Raw genomic sequence first — 14,082 nt, 5'->3', positions numbered from 1 at the left:
AAAGAAGATATTTTTGTTTAGTTATTATTATTTGTTTTGTTCAGTTTTTCATTATTCTAAAACTCATGATGCTTTTGCTCTGTTTTCATGCAGTATAGCATGTTTGTGATGCGTTTGTGCTGTTTCCACACCTCTGTCCAAAGTGCGGTGAGCAGCACGTGACTGTCGCCTCCTGTCGGGCTGCAGAAGGAGGAAGTGCGCACAGAATATTGGCTAAAACATGCGCTGTTTCTCTGCGACGTGACTTTATTTGCCTAAAAGACGCACATATTAGGCTACAGGACTAAACGTGGCACATCTTGGAGGGGTAAAAGTGTAAGGTGAGTAGATTTGATTTGCCTTCACGGGATGACTAAACTATTTTAACAGCGCGTTAAAAGTTGTGGGAAAGATCCTCTCCAAAATACATGTCTCTAGATCTATTTTCATCCTAACTCAAGGAAACGAAACTTACTGAAACAGCCTACACTGAAAGAAGTGTTTTATTCTTGTAGTAAACTGTTAAATTAGTTTATCTTAGTTACCTCTTTGAAGCCCACTGTAAATGTTTCAGTGCGCATAGGCGTTAGTTTGTCTTCTGCTCAAACAAAGCTGCACTATGTACCTTTTGTGGTTGAGGACACGCTATTGGTTTGTGTCCATGGAGATGCGATTGCTTTGCCTAAAATTTTCCACAGTATTGCATGACACTTATGTAGGGTATGTTGTTATGGAGACGAGTTACAAGTCAGATCTGTGCAGAGAAAAGAATGTAATCAGAAAATCAGGAGATGCTATTGCTCTGTCTAAAATTTTCCACAGTATTGCATTAAACTTATTATGAACAATATACAAATGTAATACAATGCTTACTTTCTTACAAAGGTGCAAAATGTTGTGTTTCCCCTGCAGCAGTGGTCAAATATCACACTGAGGTTCTTATCTGTGGCTCCTCATCTCAGAAATGTGCGACCCCCTCTCTCACCTTGTTTGACTTTGCTTTAAATTTCTTAATGTGTACCCCTCACTCTGTAACCCCCTCCTGGGAGTAGTATAAAACACAACATAGTGCTCTTCTGAAGGTATAGGCCTATATAGAACTTTCTGGAGGTCGAGTGCATCATTCTGTTCAAATAGAAAGTTAAAACCATACTTAAGAACATACTCCACGGAAATGGATGAGTTTATGCCATACTATGAAAGATTAGAGCCATGGAAGAAAAGCAAGAGGAGGCCCCGAGTCAGGTTTGTGGAGAGTCAGACACATGTCATTTAGTGCTATAAACACAGCACACACATTCAAAAAACATGTTTTAATTTTGTGTCTGTTTTTTTTTGGCTAAGAAGTTACATATTGTGGATAGAACTATAAACTGTATTGACTTTATCCCAACTTAAACTCCCACACAAGAATGTGTGAGTGATACGGTCAGGAGAAATGTGAAAAGTTAATTATAAACATCTTCAGCCACATCAAATCAATAACATCTGCTGCTTTTTACCATCAGTTTACCACCAGGTAAACTGTCAAAACCAGACTTGGAGAGACTTATCCATGGATTTGTCTCCAATAGGTTAGACTATTGTAACGGCCTCTCTAAACGAGCAGGCCAGTGAGCAGGCCTGCAGTACATCCAGAACACTGCTGCTTGGGTCCTGAGTAGAACTAGAAAGTACTTCACACATGTGTCCTGTGCTCAGGTCTGTGGCTCCTGTGGCTCAGAGAATAGACTTTAAAGCAGCTCTGTGTGAACAAGTCTCTCCATGGACCAGCACCAAACTACATCTCTGACATGTTAGTGCCATATGAACCATCTCACACTCTGAGGACTTCAGGGAACGTCCTCCTGCTGGTCCCAGAGTCAGGACTAAACATGGAGAATCAGTGTTTCAGTTTTCTGCAGCTAAAACCTGGAACAGTCTTCATGAAGATGTGAGACAGGCCTCTACTTTGACAATGTTTAAATCCAGGCTCAGAACAGTTCTGTTTAGCTGTGCATACGACTGAAAGGTTTTTATTCTGCACTCTTCTCTTTTAATATTAACTTTATGATAATATTTTTGATTATTTATGTTTTGATTTATGCTTTGCCTTGCCTTCAGAAATGGTGACTTCAGCTTTGGAGAACTCCCCTCTGAGGCGCACTATGAATAAGGTGAAAGGGCTGATGCATCATCCTCCATCGTACGGCACCTTGGACGAACAGTATGCTGGAGACACCACGTGTCCAACCTGCAGAGGCACAGGCCGCATACCTAGAGGTGGGACAGGTTATTGTTAAGATATTTAAACAGTACAGAGGGGAGATATATCAAAAAATGTATTATATCTGAACTGCAAATTTACCAAATTTAAATTTAAACTGTACAGTCTATCTATAGTAATAACAACTATCCAAAAGGTCTGTCACCTGTTTGTTTGCATAACAATGTTATTGCTGTGCCTGGACTGTTCCACAGTATGACATTAAACATATCTATCTCCATGGAAACAGCAGCAGGTGACGCCGCTAAGGCCAAGTTTCAGATCAGATCTCTGACCCCCACTTACAGAAAAAATGCATTTTTTCAAGGCATCTTTCTTGGCAATAAATACACCTGTAAATGATTTAAATTAAAAAGGCTTATTTTATAAACAACCTTTTGGATAGGTGTATTTCTTGGAAGTAAGTACATCTGTAATTCATTAAATGCAAGATGGAAACATTTAATGCCATAGTGAGGAACCTTCCAAGCAAAACAGAAACATCTCATGGTGCCAGATGCCAACTAGAAAATTACATAATGCATCTAAAAAAACAGTTTAATATTTCTGCCTTTTTTGCACACTTTTCATGTTGTGTTCAGTACATCAACCTCAACAAAGACATTTACAGACATTTAGACATATCTGAGCGATTGTACAAATATCATCTGCTTATCACACTCCCATAGTTCCTAGTAAAGATTAATACAGTACTGTGAAGACTCCTGGCAGGTTTTTAGTGATGGAACAGCTCTGAAGCACAGTTAAAGCCTAGTCCATTAGTATAATATTTACCCTTTTACCAAGAATATACTTAAACAACACAGGCCTAAATATGTGAAGTAAACCACCAACCCGGGATCTCACCTCTCAAAAACCACGACTTTAAATAGGACGCTCTCATGTGACAGGTGCTGTTTTTGCTTCATCATGGAAGGTTTATTTGACTTTTCACCCTCCTCTGTTGCACAGTTTTCCCAGTCTGTACTTTTTTCTCAAGGTTTCATTTCATTTTCTTAGTTCTGCATTTGTGTCACAGTATATGCGTGTGGATCGACTCCTTATTTCCTCCTTTCATCTCTCCCAGGTCTGGATGACCAGCTTGTTGCAGTAATACCGTGCAATGATAAACGCTTGAAACCAAGTCGCACGTAAGAAACATTTTCACAACACATTTTCGTGACATGACTGTGTTTTAAAGCTACCATCTGTACGTTTATTAGATTTGTATTTTACCAGTAGATGGAAGATGTGAAAGCTGCTCCCCCCTCCCCTGGCCTTTGTTCAGGGACATCTGTGCTCTCTGTCTTCTTCTGTCAGACTAAAGCAGGCGCAGTATCAGACAGGAGTAACATAGATGACATCTAGTGGTGATATGTGAGAATACAACAGGGCAGGGTCAGCCGGATGGTACCTTTAAGACTATAGTAGCATGCATTACTAATATGTTTGTGATTAGAGATGGGCAATATTGTCTACAATAATATCTAAAAATGTTGTTTTGAAAGTATGCTAAATTAGGATGTGAAAAAGCTGCGAAAAGATTTGATAAAAATAATAGAATTTTTGAAGCACGCTTCAAAAATAGTCTCATACCCACAGCCATTATTAACTTGAACAATTTATAGACTACGGAACTCTAATTATCATTATGCACTTTTACAATGTCAATTACCTGCCTTTGTGTTTGTCCAATATATGTGATGTGTTTGTGTGGCATTGTATGTATGTATGTATGGCGTTTTTCTCTGTGTGTTTTTGACTGTGAAGACAAATTTCCCCTCGGGGACAATAAAGTAACTAACTAACTAACTATGATATTACTATTATATATACTAATGGTATTTTTATTCTACTCCTTTTTTGTGCTACACTTTAACCTTAACCACAACATTTACAATAACATGTTAGCGTTGCACATTTCTGATGGATTGCAGATAATTTGATGTAATTTATTTTGGGGAAATACTGTAATGATGCATGCAGGCTATGTAAAGATAAATATATCATTGTAATATTTTGTACAGTTGTTTTGAGACTGTGGAGAAGCAAACCAGCCCATATTGTGCCTTTATCGTCTTGTGTTCTAATGTGTTATTAAACTAATAAAGTCTCGTTGTTGTTTGTTGTTGCAGAAAGCTGTATGTCTGTATATCCACGGCTCTTTGCTTGTTAATTTCCTGTCTGGTTCTCTTCTTCCTGTTCCCTCGGAGCGTCACTTTGACCCCTGTGTCTCTGCTGTCCGCCACTGTGTTCTTCACCAACAAAACAGTCGAAATGGAAATCACAGTAAGTAAAGATGAGCCAGTCAAATGCATTAATATTGAAATTACAATTTTAGGGTCACAATTATTGATCATTTTAACGTTTAAAGGTGCACTATGTAACTTTTCTGGTGGGGGATGTGCTCATGTTGATGCTATTGCTTTTCCTGGAATATATTACAGTGTGTTACTTAATATATCTGTTTTGCATTTATTCAATTACAAGGGTTTTATTACTTAAAAACAGCACAAGTGGGGTTGCCTCTCCACAGACCTGTTCCGATGAAAATAAACAAGCCCACCAGAAAAGTTACATAGTGCATCTTTACATGTGCGCCAGTCAGGAAATCTATTGTGCGTTCTGGCAAAATGAGTGAATGGGTTGCACCAAGTGAATGTGTTATTATTATAAAATGCATAGGATTATTATGATGTATAGATGAAATAAATAAATATATTGGCGACAGTAGCGCAGTTTCGAGTATTTGCTACTGATCTGAAGGTTGGCAGTTCAAATCCCGCTCTCAGTGTGAACATCATTGGTTGAGCACTCAGTTCCATTGACCCACAGGTTGGCGGTGTGATTCCAACTCCCGCAGATGAATACTGCCGTTGTGTCCTTAGGCAAGACACTTAACTTAATTGACCTATTAATTGATTAAAGAAACTGAGGATCATTTTTATAGAAAGCAAAAAGTACCGTAGGTGTAATTACCGGTTTTGATTAAGTTATGTATAGAGTTGAGTTTTAGAAGTGTATTTTCATCTGGTTGATCTGTGAAATGGAATCTAACATAAACATACGTTATAATTTATCATATTTAATCCTTGCTTATATTCAAAGAGAATATATACAAACTTATATGATTTTCAGTATATCAGTTTTCTACCATCAGTTACACGGCAAAACTGGGTCATGCACCAATAAAATGCCTCCATTCACATGACTGCAACCTTGTCACTGCAGTAAAGTTCAAAGTCTGTCAATTTTAAATGTACTTCTCTTTAACACCTTGATAACCTTTTTCTCTTTTTTTTTTTTCACAGAACGTCTTTAACATCTCCAATGCAAACTTTGTGCCAGTTCACCTTGAACAGCTCCACCTCAAAGGCCTCATCCTCGACACCATAGTGGGTAATACCACTTTAAAAAACTCCACCATCATCAACTCACAGTCACAGAAATCAGTGAGTATTAAATAGTGTTTCTGTACAAAAATGTCACTTGAGTTTTGATACTAATTAAAAGGCAAAAGAGCAATTTTTCTGTTCAAAGGTAATAATAGATTTTTATTATATAATTCTAAAACTATTCAGTAAAAGTCCAGTTTTGTCCTCTTTATGTGATATCTTGCGTATTGATATTTGCTGAAATGAGTAGTGACTATCTAGTTTTGACACTATTATTGAAACTTTGCAGCTGATGTCAATAACATTCCCTGGGGGTGTGATGCTAACTGTAAGCACTGCTCTGTCTGAGGCTTTTTTAGACATTAATCTGAGCTTGATTTTTAACACAATCTGACCAGGTAGAAGCAGCTTAGTTGGAACTACAAAGTGGGGGGCTGTTAATAGGCCTATCAGGGTAATTACTATATAGAGTTAAATATATGTTAGATGGTACTTTTTTCTTTGTACTAGTGGGAGCCTTTTTTGTTTTTTGTGCTACGATGAGATTTGAGCTGTAGGGGGGTGAATACATAACTGCTATGACTCATTATAGACACAAATTAACTACTTAAGTGTCTCATTCTATTTATTTATTGCAGTTCATGATTTTTACCCATATTATACATTTTCAATAAATTTTAGGGGATAATTCTACTTAGTTACTGAGTTATTATGTCAGTGGCATAAATTAGTTTCAATATTATCGTTTATCGTCTGTATTTTTTTCAGCAAAATATCGTACTTCAAAATGTGTCATCGTAACATCGTAGCTGTTAACAGGTGTTTCTCAAATAACATTAGAGTCACAAACGAGGTAGCATCAGCCAGTTGTTTTTCAGTTGGTCACTCGCACCTTTTTTGTTGAAAAGCAAACACCTAAACAGAACTGTGAACGCTTATAATGATCACAAGCACTACGCATACAACAATGTACAACACCCCCAGCATGATGTCACTGCAAAGTATCAATTAGTTAATATCTTGGTATATCTTTTTTGACAACCCTATTAAAGTTCCAGTTATGCATAATGTTATACAGTACAATGAAAGTACTATGAAAATATATTTGTATTTGTTTTAGTTGAAAAGGGCAAAGAGTATAAAGTAAAAATACTCAGGACACAAAGTGAAATACTTCAAGCTTTTAATCTCATTCATATTAAGTCCCACAAGTGTCGCAGTATAAAAGTACATGAACAGTAGCAGTAAAAATAAATCAAAATGGCCCCAGTGAAACTATTTATGGATTCAAATAAGCCTATTTTCATAATTAACTTATCAAATATACTGATAAAATAAAGGTAATCAAGTAGAAGAAACAGGTTAAGAGTCTACAGTGTAAATAAATGGTTCTCCCTCACATTAAACTAACTCAATATCAAGCAAAGAGATGTAGGTCTATACTCTCAATTTACTTACAACAAAGTCATTTTTGTGTCTAACCCCACAGTTCAAAATCTTAACCAACCTGAGCATCAAAGATCCGGGCCTAAAGTAAGTGAATTCTTGGTCAAATCAAAACCGATGACACCAGCACCAGTCTCATGTCAACACATTGTTTTGTATCTTTTAGCACCTACTGCAAAACCAGCTTCAGGATTCACACCATATTTGTGGCTCTGCAGTAAGTCCAGCTCTGTCAATCAAACACAAACGGAGCGCTTTATCTCAAAACCACAGGAAGTATTTGTGTTGTGCTGAAATGAGAGTGTAGTTTGAGTAGAGCTGCTGCTGATGATTGTTCTAGTAGTTACCAAGTACATTTTTAACGGTGCACTATGTAACTTTTATGGTGAGGGGGCGCCACCTGCTTGTCTTCATGTAGATGTTATTGCTTTGCCTGGAATTTTCCACAGTATGGCATTAAACCTCCATCATTATCTATCATGGCATACATTTTACTATGAGCGGATTCTCCTCTCCACTGATCTGACTTGGTTACTGACTTAGTGGCATCACCTGCTTGTCTCCTTGGTGATGGCTATGTTAATGCCACTGTGTAACACTACAGTCAAAGAGTAGAACATGTCCATGGAGACAAGCTGGTAGTGGAAATTCAGCCAGAAAAGTTACACCCTGTACCTTTTTAAAGTCGTGAATACTTTTGTCTAGAGGTTTTCTGGGTTTTTATGTATTCCAAGTATTTAGAGCTAGTAAATGGTATGTATGGGGTGACAAATGGTGTAATTAATATAAAAATATCCCACTAATATTGTTTTTGCAAGAGCAGTTATAGATTTTTTGTGCAGCGATACCTTTGATCATTTATGTCCCTTTGATTTGACTTTGAAGATGTTTTTTTTCTCCTCCAGAATGACCCTGAACATCTCATATCTCTCACACATGGAACAACTCTCACTAGAGACCTATGAATACGTCGACTGTGGCACCAACTCCACAGTCCCTCGCCCCATCAGCGCAAACAACAAATAAAGTTAAAACAAATTATAAATATAAAAAAATAAAAAATCTGTTTGCTATCACTACATTGAGATAATTAGCACACTCAAATGGCGATTATAATGTGAATACAACCCACTCATGTATTATTTACATTGAAGGATTTGTTTGCTTTCTTTTTTTGCTTGTTTTTTTTTTTAGCTCTACTGGGCATTATTCTTATGGTAGATAAAAACTGAAATATAAAAATAAGTCTGGTATGTTTGCTTAAAGGTCCTATATTACTCAAAATTGACTCTTTAAACCATGTTAGCTCCTCAAAAACCTACCTGGAGTTGTGTTTTGTTTCATTCACACATTTGAGTAATTCTTTATTATTATTCTTACATGTCTCAAAAAGGTAGTTTTCTGTTTTCTTTAAGAATTCTACAGGGTTTGTGTGTTAAACAGGTGTGAATGAAAGAAAAACTACAGGTATGTTTTTGATGAGGGAACAACATTAAAACATAGATCAGAAAATAGTGTAATATGGGCCCTTCAACATCTTTCTTGTAAATTTGCCAGTGTTCATTTGTGTTTTGTAGATCTACTTCCGTTTACGTTATCTTTGTGTTTACATGCACTTTATGTCAAAATGAAGCACTTTTGCAATAAATGTAATTATTTGTTATACATTGCTTTTTAAAAAAAATATTATTTTACATTTGCTCCTCAACAGCCATGACTGTGAATATGAGCGTGAATGACCAGTAGGTGGAGACAGTGTCTACACTAAACCTTGTCCCTCAAAAAGATAAATGAGCGATTTAAAAAAAAAATCTTTTAACGCTTTCTTTTCTATTTTGTCTATTTAAGTCAATTCAAATTTTAAACACTATTATGAATTTAAATTGTAACACTTTGGGGTACTAACACATATAATTGCTCATTTGGTTGGTACTTGAGGGCAATTTTTTCAATCAAAAGCTATGACTAAACTTCGGTGTTACGGCCTGTTATATATGTGATGTGTTATGAATACCATTAGCTTTTAAGACTAAGTTAGTGTATACTTACAGGGAATACATTTATTACAGAGATTAACACGTGTCATGTTTCTGCTGTCCTGCAGTACCGCGCATGACCTGTAGGGCAGCGTGCTGTTTTTATTAAAGGGACAGACCACAGTGGGAAACCCTGTCCTCAACACTTGATATTAACCCTGACATAACACTTTGACTTTCCTTTAAATTAGCTACAACGATGTATTTTATAGTCTAAGCACACCGAAGGTAAAACATATTTATAAAATGATTTGTTGACATGTAGGTTTTTTATGGAAAAGTTACTCTGCAACTGCATCAACATACAGCTTGTTACTCTATAAGCTTTATTTCACCTGTATATTGTAATAAAACACGTTCAATTCTTGAGGATTGGCTCATCATGACCTGTCATATTATCACAGAATATATGTGATGGTAAAACAAACACTGATCAAACAGAGGCACACATTGGCATGCGTTGCACAGTGCTTCCCCACCTTCCCCTCGTGTCCTCTGATCTTACCACATAAAACAACATTCAGTAGATTTGGTTTTGCATGTTTTTCCTTTGATGTGCTGCAGTGTCCTACTCCGGCTCTAGGGGGCGCTTCAAAAGGTCCCAGCTGATCTTTACGTCACCCCGTCTTCAGATGCTTTTCCTTCGCGCGACTCTCCTTACATTCAGCGTCCATCCATCCATCCAACCGTGCAGCTGCTTCAGAGAACGGAAAACCTGGAAATATCTCAATTTTATCCATAAACCAACAATGGACGCGTTTATATCGTGTGGATAATGTTTTACGCAGCGCATTTTGGAGGTAAGACTTTGGAAACCGCACTGTATCACGCAGATTGTTTGTTTATTTCCTACTTTACTGACAATTTGAGCGACTAAATCTTGTTTTTCGCTCCAATGCGTGCGGCTAAGTTAAATTTGGCTGCTTTGGAGGTAGTTTACGCACGCTATCCGACGGGAATCATCCAATCGTGAAGGTTGCATTTTCGAGAACTCTGAGCATTCACACAACAACATCACGAAGAATCCAGGCATCATCTTTGAATTCACTGCTTTAGTTTAAACTTGTAGACAACAATATGTGACTATTTTCATGGATCCAAGCAATGCCCCAGGAGGACATCTGTGCACTGTAGTTAGATGAGTATCACAATGTCAACAACAGCGGGATTATTACTGCAGCTGAATATAGTAGAAGTACACGCCGCTGCATGGCACAGTCTGTCAGGTTTAGAGCATAAGAGGATTAACCAGTGCCAAATAGGAAGAGATAACCCGAGCAGGACACCCAATTAGCTGCAGCAAACTAAAGCTACACATTGTCCTATCTATAAAAACAAGATTATTCCAAAATATACTGTGCATAGAGGTCATCTGTTCAATAAATGTGCAATCTTTTAACTGCTGTGTGTGTGCGTGGATGGCTTGATTTGGTTTGCACAAGGTTGGTGTTGTATTAACTTTAATTAAAGACTAGTTTAATGTGTAACTAAAAAAAATCAATATCCAGACTGTCCCTGGTGGTTGTGAGCTTAATAGTGATCACAGGACATCTTAGGACCATGCACATCGGCTTTTTAACATATTTAAAAGCTGAAGTATCATTGTAATGTGAGATATTGTGATGTAGATTTTACAGTTTACAGCAAAGTAAAATTATATGCTCATAGAAACGCAACAGTGTTCAGTAACTATGTGAAATTTCTGCCTAATACAACTCAGTGCCTAACATTTGACTGAACCTTTAATTACTATGTTGCACAAGGCTGTGAATCCCCTTATATTTAAATGCAGTCTGTTATCTGAAAGTAAACATTAATTTACCCAGGCGCGTTGGTAATTACTATCCTTGTCTTTTCCTAAAGCTATCTGTACTTCTAATACTCCCTTTGTATTCACTCTGTCACACCAAATTACAAATGTATGGAGCTATTGTGTGATAATTCTACGCTAACTCGCTTTATGTGTTTTTATTAAGGAAGCCAGACCATCTGATCCATGCCAGTGTACTGAAGTAAACCAGAAGCAATTTGGATTTAAATATTTGAGATAAAGATGGGGAACCAGCTGACCGATATTGCCCCGGGAACACCGTCTTTTTTACCCAATTTTCAGTCGCTACATATAGTCGTCATAGGACTGGACTCTGCCGGCAAAACCTCCCTGCTGTATAGACTCAAGCTAAAGGAGTTTGTGAAGACAATCCCAACTAAAGGTTTCAACACGGAAAAAATCAAAGTAGCCATGGGGGCATCACGAGCTATCAACTTCCAGGTTTGGGACGTTGGTGGTCAAGATAAGCTCCGGCCATTGTGGAAATCCTATACAAGACGCACGGATGGGATCGTTTTCGTGGTGGATTCGACCGAAATGGAGCGAATGGAAGAGGCTAGAGTGGAGTTGCATAAAATTACTCGCATATCAGAAAACCAGGGAGTCCCGGTGCTAATCCTGGCTAACAAACAAGACCAGGAATCTGCGCTATCCGTGACCGAAGTGGAGAAGATGTTGGCCATTCATGAACTTACCATGTATACTCTGCATCACATACAAGGCTGCAGTGCTGTAGACGGGCAAGGACTCCAGCCCGGGCTTGAAAAACTGTATGAAATGATTATAAGAAAGAAAAAAATGGTGAAACATAACAAAACTAGGAAGCGGTAAACTAGAAAACATCTTATTTGCTTGGACGGATTGGACTCTACTGGGACATAATCCATTGCTTCCAATCTTAATGATCCGTTAAATGAGAGAACAATTTGTGCCAACTAAACCACGCTCAACCTTCAGGGCAGCGATAATGGATTTGGCCATAGGAGCTGATGCAGTACTGAGCACTCACACAATAGTTGGCAGCGCTCTTAAAGTGATAGCTGAAGGAACTTTTTCAAAGCAATTGGTCTTCACTAAGTGCTCATGGGTTTTTCACTAGAAGACATTTTACAAGTAGATGTTAAAGAATATTTATGATATGCTGACATGTCTTTATATTCACGTCTTATTTTCTATGTACGGTTGACAATACACAGTTTATATAATATCAACTTAACCAAGCTTGGGACTGGCACAAGTATATCATAAGTGGCTGGAATAGTAACATTACTTTAGATATGAAGCTCTCCACAATAAAACATCTGCCTCCTAATACACAACCTAATACGTATATTTATATTTTTACACCTGATCCCCTACCTGATGCTACTTTGGCAGAGTTTTGTGTGTCAGATGCCCTTCCTGGTGCATCTCTGTGTATTTATCCAGGGTTTTGGTAAGCACAAAAATACATGACATGATGGTACCTGTTATGGCTTGTCTCTTGTTTGATTCCCTAAAGCGAACATCAGCCTCCTATTGTGCTGTGATTTGCATATTAAGCTGGCATATGTATTTTTTATGCCAGATGCCCTTCCCTGTTGCATCAAAGTCTGTTTATCTAAGGTTTGGGCTAGCACAAAGAGTAAACGACTTGTTACCTCTTGTGGCTGGACTAGTATAATCGTTTATTTTGGGTTGCTTGTGATTTGCATATTAGTTATATGGGGTAAGGTTATTTTTATGCCACGTGCCCTCCCTGATGCATCTCCGTCCATTTATCCAGGATTTGGACCAGCACACCCTGTATTGTTTATATTTCTTCACACGCTCGCACAATGTTTGACCCACTAAGCGTTTGTATGGTTGGATGTTGCCCTCCGATGGTTTATCCAGAGCTAATGTTGGGTTTGAGATACTTTAATGTAAATTGTATATGGAATTATCAATGAAGCACCAAGAAATAGTAGTTTTGAAATGATTCTTACATACCTTTCTGTAATTGCCACAAAGCTTTAGTACAACAGATGTGTTTATTATGTACATTTTTGTAACCATGGAAATGAATAATAAAAAAAAGCACTGTATTCAAATGATAAGTTCTGCATTTTGAATTTTTGTATTAGTTAACAATAGATTTTACTGTTTAAGTCTATCAGTATTTCTCAAATACAAGTCTGATTATGAAGTAGTGTGAGGTACTCTAGTAGTTGTGTGTGAAAGGTTTGAATGTTCATATCCTTGTTTATTAGTTTATTCTTTTAACGAGTTGTCAAATCTACAAATACACCATACAAGTACACCATTTTGTACTGCTGGTTTTGTCCTTGTAACTCTATATTTAGTCTATATTTAGAAATACAGCGCAGATATGTTTAATGCCATACTGTGTAACATTCCAGGCAAAGTAATAAGCAGGTGGCGGATCCCTCCAACAGAAATATTACAGAGTACATCTTAAATTTTTGGATTACACCTGGTTTTATCCTAGTATTGCCTCTTTATTTTCATAAAAGTTGCATTCACTATCCAAATTAAGTCTATATTTAGATTAAGTACAACGCAGATAAGTTTAATGCCATACTGTGTAACATTCCAGGCGAAGTAATAAGCAGGTGGCGGATCCCTCCAACAGAAATATTACATAGTCCATGTTTAATTTTTGGATTAAATGTGAGTTTGTCCTGGTTTTGCCTTGTGTATTTTCCTAAACGTTGCACTCATTATGTCTATTCTCTCTTGGGTCGTTCTTGGTGCCAGAGGTTTCCAAACATCTCGTCTTATCCAAGGCACAATGTAATTAAGTGTTTGTGCTTATACCCCCCACTGCCCCTCCCCCACACAAGCCAAAACAGCCCATTTGTTTTGATTGCCACCTCCCAGTCTGCAGCTGCTAACTGTCTCATTACATCAATTAGTAGTGAAAAGGTTAGGAGTTGGAGCTAATTTTGTGATTTGACCTTATAAACTCTTCAGGTCAGATGTCATTTAGATCATTAGGTTTCTCAGGATAGTGAAATGGTTGGGCTATGGTATGGTTTTATTTGGACAGGGACAGTGCACAACAAAAAAACAAGAAAGATGTTTGGTGCCAGGTTATAGCAAAAGTACTAATTTCCACCTGTTGTCCCTGGACAGGCTGGTGTTTAATTAAAAGTAACAGTTTAGTGT

General features: G+C 37.5%; 2 protein-coding genes across 3 annotated transcripts; both read left to right on the top strand.

The window, feature by feature from the left end:
- Positions 1-174: 174 nt before the first annotated feature.
- tmem106a (transmembrane protein 106A) lies at positions 175-9,204 on the top strand. The gene is made up of 8 exons (XM_033984862.2): positions 175-320; positions 2,083-2,241; positions 3,312-3,375; positions 4,360-4,513; positions 5,536-5,676; positions 7,109-7,152; positions 7,232-7,282; positions 7,971-9,204. Exons 2-8 carry the CDS (start codon positions 2,085-2,087, stop codon positions 8,089-8,091), a joined length of 732 nt encoding a protein of 243 aa, XP_033840753.1. The 5' UTR covers positions 175-320; positions 2,083-2,084; the 3' UTR covers positions 8,092-9,204.
- Positions 9,205-9,683: 479 nt separating this feature from the next.
- arl4d (ADP-ribosylation factor-like 4D) lies at positions 9,684-13,010 on the top strand. 2 transcript variants are annotated; one of them, XM_033984865.2, is made up of 2 exons: positions 9,684-9,901; positions 11,078-13,010. In XM_033984865.2, the coding sequence occupies exon 2, from the start codon at positions 11,155-11,157 to the stop codon at positions 11,761-11,763; it is 609 nt and encodes a 202-aa protein (XP_033840756.1). In that variant the 5' UTR covers positions 9,684-9,901; positions 11,078-11,154; the 3' UTR covers positions 11,764-13,010. The 2 variants fall into 2 exon arrangements, with proteins under 2 accessions (XP_033840756.1, XP_055085374.1); XM_055229399.1 differs by having other exon boundaries at positions 9,827-9,901; positions 11,082-12,285.
- The last annotated feature ends 1,072 nt before the right edge of the window (positions 13,011-14,082 follow it).

Source organism: Periophthalmus magnuspinnatus, chromosome 19 (genome assembly GCF_009829125.3).
Source record: "Periophthalmus magnuspinnatus isolate fPerMag1 chromosome 19, fPerMag1.2.pri, whole genome shotgun sequence".
NCBI classification, from domain to species: domain Eukaryota; kingdom Metazoa; phylum Chordata; class Actinopteri; order Gobiiformes; family Gobiidae; genus Periophthalmus; species Periophthalmus magnuspinnatus.
Note: the sequence above shows the minus strand (reverse complement) of the source record. Positions and strands in the feature narration are given on the sequence as shown.

Bases quoted from the DNA above. Each gene is read 5' to 3' on its own strand.
- arl4d (XM_033984865.2), top strand. From the start codon at position 11,155: ATGGGGAACCAGCTGACCGATATTGCCCCGGGAACACCGTCTTTTTTA.
- tmem106a (XM_033984862.2), top strand. From the start codon at position 2,085: ATGGTGACTTCAGCTTTGGAGAACTCCCCTCTGAGGCGCACTATGAAT. The intron at 2,242-3,311 runs GTGGGACAGGTT...CATCTCTCCCAG, and splicing joins CACAGGCCGCATACCTAGAG to GTCTGGATGACCAGCTTGTT. The intron at 7,283-7,970 runs GTAAGTCCAGCT...TTTCTCCTCCAG, and splicing joins ACCATATTTGTGGCTCTGCA to AATGACCCTGAACATCTCAT.